Below are 16730 nucleotides of genomic sequence, written 5' to 3'. Positions count from 1 at the left end.
ACTAATGTTTCAAGGTCTGGTTCTTGCTGCTGTCTGAGCAGTCAATTCTTCTGTCGGAGGATGTTTCCTGGTCTCTGAGCCCCATACTTAATCCACTTGGCCGTATGATTTTCTGTTATTCTATCTGCCATTGATTAGATTTACACGAGGTGAGAGGCCAGCAGTGCTGCTGTTACAGTGTACGACCAGAAAGAGAGCCGCTGACTCACACAGCCTCTGCTAGAAGCTGATTTTTAATATTTTCTGTGGTTTGATCACACTGGAGCAGAGATTGGGTGGCTGTTTGTTTACTAAAGTGTGTACAATCTGTGTGTGAGTCTGTGTGAGTGTGAGTGTGAGTGTGAGTGTGAGCGTGAGTGTACGTGTGTGTCTGTGTTTGTGTGTGTGTGTGTGTGTGTGTGTGTGTGTGTGTGTGTGCATGTTGTTTGAACATCTCTTGGTGCTTTGTTGGCATTTCTTGTAAGCTTGGCTTTAGTCCAAACCAATACCCAGAGGCTTATGCTCTCTCTGCTTGTCTCAAACACACACACACACACACACACACACACACACACACACACACACACACACACACACACACAGTTTTTACAGTCCCGGTGCTCCCTGCAGCCATGACGCTGCACTCTTGTTCTCACGTTTCTCACTGATGACCCAAACATTGAGCATGACAAAGAAATTCTTCTTTTAAGGCCTTGTCCACACGTACATGGGTATTTTTGTAAACGTAGCTATGTGTTTTATCCTTTCGTCCACACCCAAACAGCATTTTAGATCCCTGAAAACGGAGCTTTTGCAAAGGTGAAGGTTTTCAGCAAACTCTGTTTTCAGTGTTGACGTGTAGACAGGGAAAACAGAGTTTTTGGCTTGTAATGTCAGAGTGTGTGCCATTATCTCCTTTGTGAGGCGTCATTAATGAGGCGACATGTCGTGCAATAGTGGTATGAATGCATCCATGAACGGCGGACGTGGCCAAATAACCTGCTAACAGGACTTTTTACATATTTACACATAAATTTAAAGTTACTCTTCCACTATATTGAGGAACAGAGGCGTATGGCAAGCTGTTCTAACATTTAATAGCTACACAGGATATTCATTAGGGATATCTGCAATGTCATTTTGCATAGTCATAATTCTAATTCAACATATACCTAATTCTATTTTGACTGGTACGATTCAAACTACTTTTGCCATTCATGTGTATGGGGTTTGTCATTAGGGATGTCCATAATTCAGTTGCGGATATCTGTAATTCAAATTGCGGTTATCTGCAACTGAATTATGACTAATTCCAGTTTCAGATATCTACAATTTAATTCTGACTAGTCAGAATTACAGTTCAAGATATTTTTAATTCCCCTCAATTGAAGACATCTACATTGTCCTTTTTAAATATCTAAAATTAAATTTTAAATAGTCAGAATGACGCTGTACATTGCGAAATTGTTAGCCTTTGTGGCTTCTAGATGCCGACAGTAACGTTGATATTGCCGTTGCTTAGCAGCGGTGTTCTCACGACTTAACCACTTGAACGTCAAGCATATGTCTACACGACTTCCCATGTTGTAAACACGAGCTCACGAGTTTCATTTAAAGGCACCAATAACCAGGAGACCGGTGTTCGAGACTGTTGTTTTGTTTTTGTTAGTGACGTGTTTTTTGTCTCGTGTTTCTGACGTGTTTTAAGTACTTATGTTATGTTGTTTACGTATGTATTTTACTTAGTTTACATACTTATTTTAAACCTAACCATGATGTTTTTCCTTAACCTACCTTTAGTTGCCTAAACCTAACTGCGGACGTTTGTGTAAAAATGACAACCGAAAAAGAATATCCGTGTAATGTTGTGGTATTTATACGCCTTCCCATGAGTCCGTGTTGAAGATAGATATAAAAACAACATTACATCAAGTGGGACAGGCAAAACACAAATGCAGTTCACTAGCTGAACTGAGCTGATTAATAAGAATCAAAATCACAGAATTCAGATCTGAGACAAACACACACACTGTTAAACACACAAACTGATGTAGATCTCTGTTGACCATGCCCATCACGCTGCAAGCAAAACAACAAGTCAGTGGAAGCGGGAAGAGAGAGCGAAGGAGCATCGGGAGGAAAAAGGGGGAAAATGGGTCAGCTTGTTCACTTTACTTTCCCTTATTCCACAGGGGCGCACCAACAGACAGGAGCTCAGCCCAAATCCACCAACAGATGTTAGAGCTCACTGTCTCTTTCAATCATGGCAAAAAGGCTCAACAGGCCACCTCTCGCGCTCTCTAGTTCATCCCTTCATCCTTCTGCCTTTCAGGAGCTCGCTGCATCTCAAAAAACAAATGTGAGAAACATGCACTGATAAATATGACTAAGAATAGATAAAGGTATGAATACATAACCTGTGTTAGGGGCATTATATAACAGGACAGACGATGTGTTATATATATATATATATAGTATAACACATCACTGTCTAGACTAAATAACTTCTCTCTGTAATTTCTCATGGCGGTCTGTCTAACACCTTCCAACTGGCAGCTTCTACCTGCTTTTGATTTTTATTCTCTTTAACACACATACACGCTATCACTGTGTGCACCGTGCAATACTAACCCCCCCCCAAAACTGTATGAGCTATGAATCCTGGGATGTTTATTCAGCTTCATACAACACAGTCAGATACAGAGAGCGGCTCTTTGACAACACAACCTCGACATCTGTCAGAGAGTATATGGTACGGAGCGGAGAGAAGGTTCTGGGCTCCTCTGCCTCCAACCACAATGTGAGATAGCGAGTGGTTACCAAACACTGCTGAGCCCAGACATTGTGAAGGGATTTCTCCCCTTCGCTTCCTTAAGCAGTTTGGGATTAAAGGATGAAAAAAATGCTGTGTGTGTGTGTGTGTGTGTGTGTGTGCAGAGAGAGAGAGGGAGAGATTGGAGTGCAGTCGGATAAAAAAAAAAAAGTCACACACACATTCAATCCCCAAAAATATATGGTTTATTGGGAGTGTGCTTATCCTTCTGTACTTGTGTGTGTGTGTATGTGTGTGTTTGTAATGCACTAAGAGTTCAGCACTGTGGAGAGTTAACCTATATGCCACACACCTGAACTATTTCTGAAAGGGAAAATATGAATGAACTGTTACTATGTTCAGCATAACCCCCACATTTTATTTCAACAATATTTCTGCAGTGTTTGTGCAAATATACAGTAGGTGTGAATGTGCAGCAGTCTCACAGCAGTTCATGAAATAATTTAATCTATTTGATTTGTGTAAATAGACAAAAATATCCTTTTTTTTTCTTGTGACGCTCAGCACGACTTTCAACAAAGTCTGGTTTGTGTGTTTTCCTACGAATTTCCAGCAACACGTGACACATGTGTCAATTTCCGTTCCAGTCTTTTCAAAATAAAACTACTTAGTTAGGTTTAGGAATAGATCAACTTGGTTAGGTTTAGGAAAAGATTGTGGTTTGGGTTTAAATAACACCGGAAGTTCTGTAACTTGTACAGACGTTACGTGACAAATAAATCAACGTTGACATCTGGTTTCACACGGGACACGAACGCCCATCTCCTGGGAGGCAGGTGCTTTAGCAGTCATCACAAATGACGTGGTCATTCTTTGGTTGGCTAGGTGTTTCCTGTTTGTCATTCAGCAGTAAAACTGTGATTTAGTAGACTGACTGTGTGTGCGTTTTCCAACGATCAGCGAGGTAAAATGACTGTTGCCTGACTGGAGTCTGGTGTCTTTGATGAGAGCATATTAATTGTATGTTTTGTACATTAATACATTAGAATTATTGTCCAAATCCCTGTTGATTTTATTACCTTCGCCAAGGCCAAAGGCCTTGGGCCAAGGAGGTTATGTTTTCACTGGTGTTGGTTTGTTTGTTGGTTTGTTTGTCTGTCTGTCTGTTAGCAGGATTACTCCAAAAGTTTGAGATGGATTTGAATGAAATTTTTTGGTAGGGTGGGGTGTAGCACAATTAACAATCCATTACATTTTGGTGCCGATCCAGATTCAGGATTTTTTTTAAGGATTCTGATCAGCCTGTGCATTAAGACCACAGGGTATAACACACGCGCAGTGTAACTAATGACGTAGATGAGTGGCGAGTCTCCGATGTGCGGCGGGAGTTGCTGGCCGTCCACGGTGAGAAAGAAAAAAGGGGTAGATGACGGGACGGTGAGAGATAACGTAGTGTAACGTTATACATAATGAGGCTGCTGAATGAGAGAGGCACACCGTGTTAATAATAAGCCGACCACCTCACGGTACCGCCAGCTGTGAGCTGTGATCTGTTTTTAAAGTCATGCACCTTCTGGTATTTCTGTGCTTAGTTTTTTTTTGGTTTTGCAACATATTTTTCAGTGTTTATCTGTAAACTGAGTTACTGTTGTTTACCAGTTGCTAACTTTACTGCGCTGCAACCAGACAATCTGTTGTGCTTTGAATACAATATTTACTTTTTTCCTTTAGAAAAGTCTCTCCCTGCTCTCATCGCCTTCACAAACTGTATAACTCTCAGCCGAATGGAACAAGTTCACATTTGTTCTCTGCAGCTTGCTGAAGGTCATTTGGGTGAAAATAGGAGAGCACTAACAAAAGTAGATTTAGACAAGGCGAGGTTAGGGAAAGGGGGGTTACAGAACTGCACTCCATTGACAAACAACTCCAGGGATGTATTGAAGATTAGAGATACAGCAGATAATACCTTTTAAAAGAATGAATGCACTGAGCAACAGCCGCCTCTAACTTCACGGCAACTTCATCTATGTGTGGGTAGATTAACAAGACTGAAGCCAAAACAAATATAAATCGATGTCGGCTAAAGCCCGAGAGCGGTGACATCGTCTCTGTGAGCGTCAGTTGGTGGGAGGAGAGGAAAAGAGGAAATTGTGTGACTAAGCAAGGAAGGAAAGAGATGGAAACTGTAAACATGGCTATCAGCTCATTCACACATTGTATGATTCACAGGGTAGTGTTGTGGTACTTGATATCATTTATGATAATCTGAGGATGCTCACAGTCCAAGTGCACATCACCCGCAATCAGATTGAGTTTTGCATCTTGGAAAGACCAGCAAAACTTGAGTAGATGAGTTCAGCATGTTTCTTGAGCACAGCAGTGGGCGTTAGTTAATTAGTTAGTGCTGCCTTAGTGAAGTCACTAGAATCACTTCATCAGTTTTGCTCTTCCTGTTTTTCCTTCATTAAATAATGACAGAAAAAGTTCTACAACATACTGAGTTTACACTTTCACTCAGGTGTCTCAACAAAGTCTGACAGGATGAACTTCGTCATTATATTGTGCCCATAGATTGTATAAAATATGGACGTAGTCTCTCTGACGTCACCCACAGGTTTCCTGAAGAGCTGTTGTGAAAGTTAACGTGGGTGGCTCTGGCCGTCGCCATCATGGCAGTGATGACAAAGCCTGAAGGTCTTTGCACACCGAGTATATATTTTTCGTTTGTGTTTTTTTTTAACCCATCATCTGATAATAAATGTTATGCACAGAAACCTTGCACATTGAGTCCAATGCATTTCTTATTCTATTCATGCGAAAATTTGCAATACAAGACAAAACTGAATTAATTACGTGGGTGCAATGGATACTAGTCCCAAACGGGGCTAATGAATGAATGACATTAGCAAGAAGCTATCGTCTAGCTGCCCAGAGCACAATCACTATTGTCTAATGTTTGGTATATCCTTTGTTTTGCAACCATCCTGATTCCAAGCTGTTCTGCAATCACCTGCCACAATCTGTCGTTAAATTCTGCATCTATGTATTCTTTTAGTTCTTTATAGTGAAGTGCTTTGTGCTGGGAGACGAAGTGAATGTTTACCATGCCATTTAGGATGATGAGGTTTCACGGACGGTGGCTCTGAGTGGTCAAACAACCCTCTTTTGCCTTTTGACGGATGTGAAAAAACGCAGAAAATCAAACCTGTTCCAAAAACTTAAATGATGGACGAAAGTTTCAGAGCTGGTGTGTAAACGTGATTGAAAGAACGTGAGGTTGTATTTATTTTTAAACGTGCAACAACTTTGGAAGAAAAATATGGACTTGGTGTGCAAAAGGCCTTAACTCCAGACTAATCCAAAAATGGGCGAAGAGGTGGATCGTCGGTGGAGCTGAGGCAGGCCGGGTGACGCAGCAGAGCAGACAGCTAGCAGCTAGCGACCCGGTACGTCACCCACCTGTCACCCAAAGCGGCCACGCCCTCAATTATGCTGAACTTTAAGCCTTAATATAATTTTAACAGGTGAGTTATATTCATACACAACTCCCAGACCGGACAACGCCATGGCAGCGACCTGTCAATCATATGCTAGCCACGCCCTAAAGCATCCCCTGCTTTAAGGTCTATTTGACTCTAAACGGGACCATACTTTACTAAATGAACATCATGCTGTATTGAAGAAGACTTGAAACTAGCGATTGAGACCATAAACTCATGTTTACAATGTTTACTTAGGTAATAAATCAAGTGAGAAGTATGCTCATTTTCTCATAGACTTATATACAATCAGACTTATTTTTGAAACCAGAGGAGTCGCCCCCTGCTGGCTATTAAAAAGAATACAAGTTTGAGGCACTTCCTCATTGGCTCCACATTTCAGACCCCGGAGTTGCCCACTGATTGTGACCCAAGGTGTTTATTTGAGCAATTCTGCAGGAATGTGGTACAAGTTCTACAATGGAAATGCAAGAGCGGAAACTGAAAAGATTGAGCTTCACTGATTAACCCACAGAAATGATCATTCGCTGTGGAGAAGCAGAGAAGAAGGAGATACCTCATCAGAGATGGTATACACTAACTGAGCTCCTCTCATTTGCGCGCACCAAAAGACACTAAATTAAGTCTGATGTGAATCTCCGTAATTCACTGAGGAGTGCCACGCTGAAGATGAACGCAGGGCCGGGGACTGGAGGATGAGTGAGTCCCCGGGGAGACTCGGATATCACAGCTCTGTAACTCTTCACCACTGCAGAGAGAGCGAGGCGGCAAACAGCAGAGAGGTGGACTCGACCTTCCTCTGACAAATCTCACACACACCACCACAACACCTTTCCTGGGTGTTGGCCCTAAGTAGGCAGTGAGTAATCTGTTGCCATGACGCCACCTCGCACACTGCGGCCGTGGCCATGGCAACGGCTCATTAGGAAAGGGAAGTGTTTTGAGCAGCATGCGAACTTCGCATGAACGTCTCATCAGGCGAACGCAGCCCTTGCGGGCGCGCACACGTCGCTAAAACGCAGACACGCACAAAGCCGCTGAGAGATGTTCTTCTGTGTGACGGCGTGACAGCTCTGGAGACCGCGGAGCGAAGCAGCTGACTGCAGCACTTGACAGATCTCCACCCTGACTGCTGCTCTGGAGGAACAGCGCTCGCTGAAAACTTTTTCTGAAAGCTTCTCACTTCAGAATGCACAACATGGAAAGTCAACAAAAACACTTTTCCTTCACGGCTGAGAGACAGATGTAGTAAAAATTAGGCTTCTGCATAATCATTGTGAGTCATGAGCAAATCAGCCTAAGTGAAGCACATTAGGGATAATGCCAAGACTGACTGAAGCCGCGCCAGCTCTGGACTCACTTCTGAAGCAGCTGATAATACAACTCGGTAAATCCCGCTCTGAACACCTTGGAAAAAGGGGATTTCTAGGTGAAATCCCGAGCATAAGTGAATCTAGAAGAGTTTTGAAGGGATTTAAATGACACCTGGCAAAAAACCCAATGACCCACCACTGTAAAAACATGCATATCAAAAGTCATTTAATACCCTGACTATTGGCCATAAAGTTGATTGACGCAGCAAAAGCATTTTTACTGCATAGCTGACAAATCATCTCTCTCTCTCTGTGTTTTTGAAAATATCACTTTCTTATGCTTCAGCAAACAAAGGTGTCAAATCCTTGCAAGTTTCCCAACTTTCTCTCCTCCTCCTCCTCCTCTGTGCCCATTGAAGGCCCGAGCCCAGAATAGCATCCATTCATGTATCCTGGGTTTCTTCATTTAAAGAAAAACAAAACCTGAACCAGAAAAAGGGACAAAGAAAGAGAGGAAGGAAGAGAGGGGAATATTTCCTCTGCTCGGATGAAAGGAGATGCACAAAGAGGTTTTTGTTGTGCATCAGCAGCAGAGTCTGTCTCTTGTATGCATGCTGCAATAAACATACCGATCATGCACAGCAGCCACAGAAAAAGAGAGAATTCCCCATCAGTGCATGACAGATATTCATCTCTTTTATTTTCTGAAAACATGCAACTAGCCACATTAACCAGTGAAAAGCCTTAGTGGAGGGCCCGCATTTCTAAACCGATATGCATTAATCATAGTTCGCAGCGTGATGGTGGGGAAAAGGAGGAGGAAGAGGTGGAGAGGAGGCCATATCTCAGTCCTAGAAAAGAGTCGTCAGCACTGAAATCGATACTCGGGTAAGGACACGTGGAGACCACAGAGAGAGAGCTATTTGATCTGGAGACAATCCTTCACCGGCAACATCCGCAAACTGCACGAGTCCCTACCTGGTACATGTAGGTGTTAAAGTGGGTCCCATTCTGAAGGTGGATCTTCACTGTTGGGTTCATGGTGAAGGTTAAACATATCAGATCCCTCAATCAGACCCCCCATAAAAAGAGAGAAAGAGACAGGTAGAGGAGTGAAGGGAAGAGAGGGTGATGGAGGTGGAAAAAAGAGAGTCCGGGTCGCCACTGAGTGTCTAGATGAGATTCCTGTGCTGCTTCCTCTGCCCTCCGCTCGGGACAACAGCACTCCGCTAGTCAGCCTGCTCTAACTGCAGCCGGGACGAGAGACAGTGGGGACGAAGGGGTGAGGAGAAAGAGAGAGAGAGAAAAGAGAGGGTAGGGATGGATGGATAAACAGGGAAAGAGAGAGAGAGAAGGGGTTGACGTAAACATGGGTGATTTTGATCAGAGAGAAAGACAGAATGAGACAGAAATGATGAGGACGCAGCGAGAAAGAGGAGGAGGAGGAGGAAGGGGGGGGGGGGGGGGGGGGGGGGGTAGGAGGAGGAGGAGGAGCGGCTCGTATTGTGATCAGCTGATGGAGGAAGGAAGAGGCAGGGTTTAGACTGCTGGCGACTCAGGCCACCTGTTCTCTATCGTTCACACACACACACACACACACACACACACACACACATGCACAGACACATGAAAGTTCAGCCACTCAGAGAGTTTTTAAGTCACATTTGGAACTAATGCCAAGAATTAGCATGAAATTAAACGCTCTATTTCCTCCTAATAAAAACTCCAGTCCGTGCTTAGTCGACACAAATTCAAGAGACCCATTTTTCCTCCAGCGTGACATTGTGCACGCTGATTCTTTCTATTTATAAATGGCAGCCTGTGTCGTCCCTCCTCTCTCGGTAGGATTTCACAGTGCATGCACTTAACTGGAGTCTGAAACACCTTCCGGTGCTTTTACACAGTGAAGAATATATCAAGTATATTTTATCATCCTATCGTTAGTGTTGTCTGCAGTGCAATGGATGTCATTCGACTTGTGATTCTTAACCTCTTTTTCAGTGCTATGATGACGCACCAAGGCCCACCTGATTATTGAAATATAGAAAATGTGCCACAAAGTCTTATTCGTTTTCTTAATTGATTCTATATGAATGGGTCACGTTTTCATGATCAAAATATTTTATTACACGGCTTTGTTGAATACTCGATTCTGATTGGTCAATCACGGCGTTTTGCGGTCTGTTATTTCTTTATAGCAGACCGTTGCTATGTATAACAGACCGTTGCTATGGGCACAGTTCTGATGTCGGACTCTGGAGGACCGTTTTTGTGTCAAATTATTGATTTCTTAAGTAAGTATCTGTGTAATAAGCGGGATAATGTACAGCTAGGGATCATTGTTGTGAAAGAAACCCCTTCAGGGCGATGCCGCACCCCGACACGGAGCGGAGAGGTGACCGGCTCGCTGTACATTATCCCTTACATAACATATCCATGATGCCAGAGCCTTTTTGCCACCTAAAGTAAATAGCATGATCATTAATAGGGATGTCACAATACCAGAAATTTGGTAGTCAAAACCAATACAAGTGAAATTTCACAATTCTCAATGCCAATTTGATACCACGGTAAAAAGAAAAAAAGTAAAACAATGAATCCAATGTACTTCAACATACACTCCTCTATTACCGTTGGCATGCTGGTTCTTGTTAGGAAGTTAAACAGGTCATAATTCCCTCTATTATCTATTTTATAGTGAAAACAACTTCTTCAAACAAATGTATTAAGTTTCACACCAATTCTACATTTTACAGGATTACATTTGAACACATCATGATAACGTTAGAATTTACCTTTGCCAAATACTCATTCTTACTTATTTTTTTACTTTAATGGAGCCTGAACGCACCATAATGTAAATCAATGGCACCTCCCGTGTTGAAATCGGCAAGACGAGAGCTAGTTAACGTTAGCTAATGTTAACTAGCTCTCATCCTGCTGATTTCAACACAGATTTGTTGTTAGCAATGTAGCATTATCGGGGAAAAAATAGGGCGCATCCCCTGGAAGCCTCGATAGTGAGTTTACTGCATCTCAAACACATTTTCTAGCGTCCCCGGGTCGACAAGACGTTAGTCTCGAGCAACGTTTTCAGAATCTTTGCATCGACTTGGAACCAAAGCATTGGTTCTCGTGACATCCCTACTCATTAAGAGGAACTCTGATCACTGATTTCACATGTTAAAGTCATTTTACTCGACAAGGGGAGTACTACCATTCCAGAAACAGCATTCATAATGTCTTCTGTGGTTGTAGAGGATCTTTGGCAAGTAACCCCGATGATGTCAATTGAGTAACTCCATTACAGTTTGTTTGTGTGGAGTTGGAAAGGTCATGGGCATTTACCAGGCAGTGAGGGTCCTACCAAAGAGTCTTTTGAGTTGCATCATGGGAGTTTTTGAAGCTTGACCCATATTAGGGACTACTGGCACATTTCCATCAAGCAGTCCCGTTCAGTTCAGTTCATTACACATTAGATTAATTTTGTGTTTCCATTAGCAAAAGTTGTAGATGGTACCAATAGGCCGACTCCATTCTTGGTACCACCTTGGTCGAGGTTCTAAGCGATGTGAGCCGATACTGGAAACTGGAGTTAAAACACTGCAGACCACTGATTGGTCAGAGAGAATCGCCACTAGCTCGACACCGGACATCCTGCACAAACCCCGCGATTTTTAAATAGCCAAGTTGCCATCAATAGCGACCACAATTTTAAATTCACTCGACCCAGATTTTAAAAAATGGCAGCTTGCAAAACTACACCGTACACTACGTCGTACAACAGACCGAGTGCAGACGTTTCTCTGTTTGGTTGCAAAGGATTCAGCGTTGAAGATGATGTCATGGCAGTTTCATGTACTGCTGCTACGGCGATCAGCTGAGAATCCCGCCTACACTGAGGGAGTACTATCCACAGTGGAAACACACCTCGAGAAAAAGAGCTGGTACCAAAAGTGAGTCGAGCAGGGCCGTACCACGCAGTGCAAACGCAGCTTAAAAGTCAGGATATCTCAACCCCTGTTGCTTTGATTTTGAACATTCAGTGTGTTTCTTGCAAGTCCCCAAACTTTCAGAATACTTACTAGGGTGCCCTTTAATACTGATTTCAGTATCATCAGTGGATTTTTTTCTGTAATTTTACTGCTTCTACACCAGCACCATGCACTGTTATTACTGTGCTTCATGATGTGCAACTAACAAAATGAAATGTGGAGAAATTTGAAGCCCTACATCAGGTGTAAATTATATTTTATAACCCACATTCTATTTTTTCATCTGTTCAAATGTTTTTATTTTTATCAAAAAAGTGCAACTTGCAAGCTTGATATTGATTTTTGTTACATTTTCAACAAATCCCTGGAGCTTTGGAGCACACTATCAATACTATCAGTATAGGCACATTGTCCTCTAAGTGGATTCACTTATTATTCCTACAGTACCTGATCAACAGACTTGGCCAATAACGTTGATTCCAATTCTGCAGACACACACCTCAAACAACTAAAGTGGTTTAGCATGGGGTGCAAAGAGTGTGTTACAGTAGAGTGTCTCTATGATTAAGTTGTGAGCCAGCATCTAATTAGTTACAACTGATTTGACTGTTCATTAATTTCATTCTGCATTTTCTCCCCACTTTCATTCATTATTCACTTCCCTCTATTGTCTTGTGCTTCATCTCTCATTGGGCTCACCGATTCTATGCTCCATCTTAAAAACATATGCAAATGCTCGTTAACACTTCATCTTACAGGTCTGCAAATTTCATGGTAATTAGGTGATAATTAGCAAGTAACCTATTTGAAATTTCTTTGGAATTACTGCCAAATTACCCCAATATTTACCTCAAAATGTATCGAAAAATGACTTTATTATAAACTTTGTTTAATAATTATATTCCGCTATTTCCCAATAGCTGGTTATTTATTTAATACATTTCCAGGAAAAGAATACTGTTAATTGATATGCTTTATTTCCATGTCTGCTGATAAATAGATAATAATTAGCAAATGATTTATTTAAAATTTCTTAAAAAAACTCCCTGAATCATTACATTAGCTACCAGGTTACATTTGTGTAGACAATAAGTCACACAATGGTGAGCTTTGTGCCTGATCAGAAGTGTCTTCTATTAGTTTTTGTTTTCCACCTCCGATGAAGAGCAGCGTACAGCCGCTTCTCAAGCCTAAGGGCCCTATTTTAACCATTATATGCTATTTTAGCATATACTTATTTAAATAATGTTTATAAAAAAGTATGTTTTGATCAATTTTGAGGTAAATATTGGGGTAATTTGGCAGTAATTCAAAAGTAATTTCAAATAGGTTACAATAGGTTGCTCATTTAGCATGGTACCCATTGGGAGTGGCAGAGCATAAATGTAAAAAAAAGACACAGGTTACTTGGCTTGCACGTGGTTGTCAAGGAAACAGGGCTCACAGGAGAGAGAGAGAGCAGAAGATGAATCAGTGAGACAGACAAGTCCCTACACATCAAAACATCTTTTAGTGATGGTGGTGACATCAACTGACAGCAGTTCACTGCAGGCTCCAACCTCAGTGTTACATCCAGTGAGTCGCCAAACACACCGGTCACCGCTGCCATCTGGTTTAGTGGTGAGACAGAGACCCCTACTGGTGGCACACGGTGCTCACACAAAGTAGCAGCAAACCAAGTTATCAAGTCTACATTTTCACACAGAAACAGGCACGTGAGGAGGCCAGTTCACTAGATTTAGAGAAGATAGTGGTGTCCAAAGAGAAATGAGTTTGACTGATTGTACATGCAGACATTTAGGTAGCGGGGAAACACTAGTGACAAGAGAAGTTGGTAAGAATTCAAAATTCATAATGATAACTTCTCATCCTTGACTTCAGTGGGAGCTAGACTGAGACACAAACACAAAAACACACCACAAAGCGCACATGCACATCAGCAGCACTGACAAAAAACTCCCAAAATTTGACACATTTGAAACTGCATTTTCTGTAGCAGAATTCACAGAAGTGGGAGACCTCTGACTATTTTTTATCTGACAGCCTCTCACAGTTTCTCTCTTTCTTGTGCTACCTCGGTCTCTCTCCTCCTGCTGCCGCCTAACTACACTTGATTACTTCTTTCACACTCTATCCACTCCAGCTCCTCCATGCTTGCTCTCTCTCATCCTTTTTTTTCCTCCTATGCTCTTCTTCTCTCTTCCTCTCTCTCCTATTTTTCTCAAGCGTTGCTAATCTCAGCTGAACCTTCCTTCCCTCGACGGAGAGCAGCCATTTTACATTATAACATAACATGGAGCAGAGGGCAACCCCCCCATCCCACCACCTCCACTATCACATACAACACACAACCACAAATAGATTCACAAATGCAAACATAAATACGAAGGGGCGTAGGTTTGGTTTTTAGAAGAGAGCAACGCCCGCACAATAAATCCAAACCACAAAAAAAAAACAATATTATAATGAAAATGTAATTGTTTCTTCCACAAGTCTAAGAAAAGAATTGGAAATGCTGAATTATTTTTTGTTTTATTTATTTAATACACGTACTGTACTGAAAACTGCATTTAGTGCCAGTGATAGAGAACTGTGACTGAGATAAGGCTGTTTTGCATCTTTAACCACAAATCACATAAAATTAAATAAAACCACATGCAAATATTTAATATGAAAATGTAATTCTAGTCAGAAATATGTCCATCATTGTTGGCCAAAAACCAAGGTAACCCCTTCAGTTTGCTTGTTTCGTCTCTCCTAGAGTGATTGCACCTATTACAGCTTTTTCTTTTTACTTTTAGTACATACTGCAACTGCCCTTACAAAGTACGTACTGTTGCATGCAGTATGCATACAATTGGGACATACTACTTCGTCAACACATTGCACCTTGAACTTTGACCCTCTTGCTCATATGGTGCCTTCAAATAAAACTCGTGAGCTTGTGTTTACAACATGGGAAGTCGTGTACACGATATGTTTGGCGTTCAAGTGGTTAAGTCGTGAGAACACCGCTGCTAAGCAACAATAATACCGTTACTGTCGGCATCTAGAAGCTACAGAGGCTAACAATTTATCAAGCTAGCAAGTAGGTAACATAATGCAGTAAATGCAAAGGTATGACAGAGGAAAAGGATGAGGTGGTTGGGAATATCAACATTTTCCTCAGACATATTATAAAATTATGAAAAAAACTATATACGACTAAAATTACAATATATTAATTTATTATGCACCGAAAAATAAACTTACATGTCCTCCGCTATTTCTGTCTACAAACACGTCACACTTCATGAACTCTGAGCTTTCAGAAACTTTCCACTTATGAGGTTGTGAATACCACAAGAGGGGGGGCGTTCATATGGACTCTTCTCATGAACACGGTAAACACGACCCCATTTGAAGGCACCGATACATCTGCTGTGCAGAGGATTGTGGGTCAGAATAGCCAGAAAAGCATGCTGGCTTGCATACTGCAAAATGCGAACGAATGTAGTAGGACATCCTGGTATTTTTGGCGTACTGCATTTGACATATTGGAACATACTAAATCTTTTTCTGGCATGCTAAATAGTAGTATGGGTATTGGAATGCACAGTGTGTTCCCAATAAGCTCCACCAATAAGATGGGGAAGCTGAGAGGCCAAAAAAAAAGTCCAGAAGTTTGTTGATGCTGTTCACAAAGCTGAGCGCACACTGTTAAAATTGAAGCGACCTAGATGAAGATATCTGCATTTCTATCAACTCAGAGCTCATCTTGATTATGAGGGATGAACAGAGCAACACAGATTTTAACCGTAAAACTGACGGGGACAAAACTGGGAAGTTACGCCTTTGTATAAACACACATTGCTTTTCCCAGATATCAGACACAGTCATCTCTCTGGGAAGATGCATCCGTCACCACCTTCCTCACCACCTCATTCTCTTGCTCCTCCTGCTCTCATTTTTTTTTCCCAGTCTCCTCCTCGGTCACCTCCTCCCTTCGGTCCCTGTCTAAAGCACCTGTGTCAGCTCTGTCTCTCTCTCCCGCTGTCCTCATCACTCAGTCGGAGCGCACGGCTTACCTCCCTCCATCTCTCCTTCACCGTGTCCTCCTCCAGCTCCCAGTCGGCCCAGAGGGAGGCCTATTACTACCACAGTGCACACAATCACTCCAAACAACAGGCACTGTTTGTATCCACGTTCACATCTGAACTCTACATGCATTCCCTACTAGTCGACTCTATCATGTAAAAGACATTTTATTCTCACATTTTCATATATTAATCAAAGATCAAGTAAAAAGATCAAGTAAAAACAATGCTTAACCCATTTATGATACACATGTACACAGTTTCAAGTCTGGCTGATTACATTAATACATACACACACACTGCCTCATTCACTGAAAAATACACAAGCTAACACACATATACTCCAGAGACCACACACACACACACAACACACACACACTCAGTCCGTCCCAGCTGCTCTGTTTTGTAGATGAAAGCAGGAGATGCACCAAAGCTGTATTAATATTAATCTTCATATTCGGAGTAAATAAACTGCTCCAAGGGTACCTCCGGCATAATTTTCAATAATCTCTTCTCTTCCCAATCCTTCATGTAGCTAAAAATGGCTGTGAGTGATGAAGTCGCCTAGGTGTTTGTGTGTGTGTTTGTGGAGGTCAGGAACGCTGCTCTTGCCCTTCACAGAGTGCAAACTGCAGTGGCAGGATGTAACTCTACACCACAGAGAGAGTGTGTGTGTGTGTGTGTGTCTACAGTAAGTCTACAATAACTGTAACTGTAATGACAGAGGCACGACAAGCACCTCTCATGGTGCCTGGAAGTGAGGCGTCACACTGCTGTGCTGTCCTTCTCCCACACCCTCTGTCCTTTTTAGACACACATGCATAGTAACATGGAGCGTGGGGCTGAATACCAAACCACTATTAATATTCTACTGAGTCTAATTATAAGAATATAGTTTTCTAATGCTAAATAAAGTGTCGAAAGCTCACCTGGGATAAAAGCTTTGCCAGGTGGTACAAAAATAAGTGTTTCATTGAATCATTATTTATTGAGTATGTCAGTATGTTGTCACAAACATTGTCCTCCATCTTTGTGGTCCACACATCCCACGGGACTGCAATGCCCTTGAGTTTGATCTTGTGTCAGGGATACAC

The 16730-nt window shown here is 42.0% G+C and overlaps 1 protein-coding gene across 11 annotated transcripts in view; it reads right to left on the bottom strand.

Annotated features, from left to right (window-relative positions):
* Nucleotides 1-16730, bottom strand: part of ppfia4 (PTPRF interacting protein alpha 4) — a 79746-nt gene that overhangs the window by 32353 nt on the left and 30663 nt on the right. Inside the window, exon 1 of one of the 11 annotated variants that reach the window (XM_037771469.1) lies at nucleotides 8544-8973. The exons of the other annotated variants lie outside the window; for them this stretch is intronic. Within the exon in view, the coding sequence (XP_037627397.1) occupies nucleotides 8544-8606 (63 nt within the window). The 5' untranslated portion in view covers nucleotides 8607-8973. Of the gene's footprint in view, nucleotides 1-8543; nucleotides 8974-16730 lie in introns of those variants that run through there. 11 annotated transcript variants of the gene reach the window in all.

This window comes from Sebastes umbrosus, chromosome 1 (genome assembly GCF_015220745.1).
Source record: "Sebastes umbrosus isolate fSebUmb1 chromosome 1, fSebUmb1.pri, whole genome shotgun sequence".
In the NCBI taxonomy this organism is placed as follows: Eukaryota; Metazoa; Chordata; class Actinopteri; order Perciformes; family Sebastidae; genus Sebastes; species Sebastes umbrosus.
The sequence above is the reverse complement of the archived record's forward strand: the minus strand, read 5'-3'. Positions and strand labels throughout refer to the sequence as shown.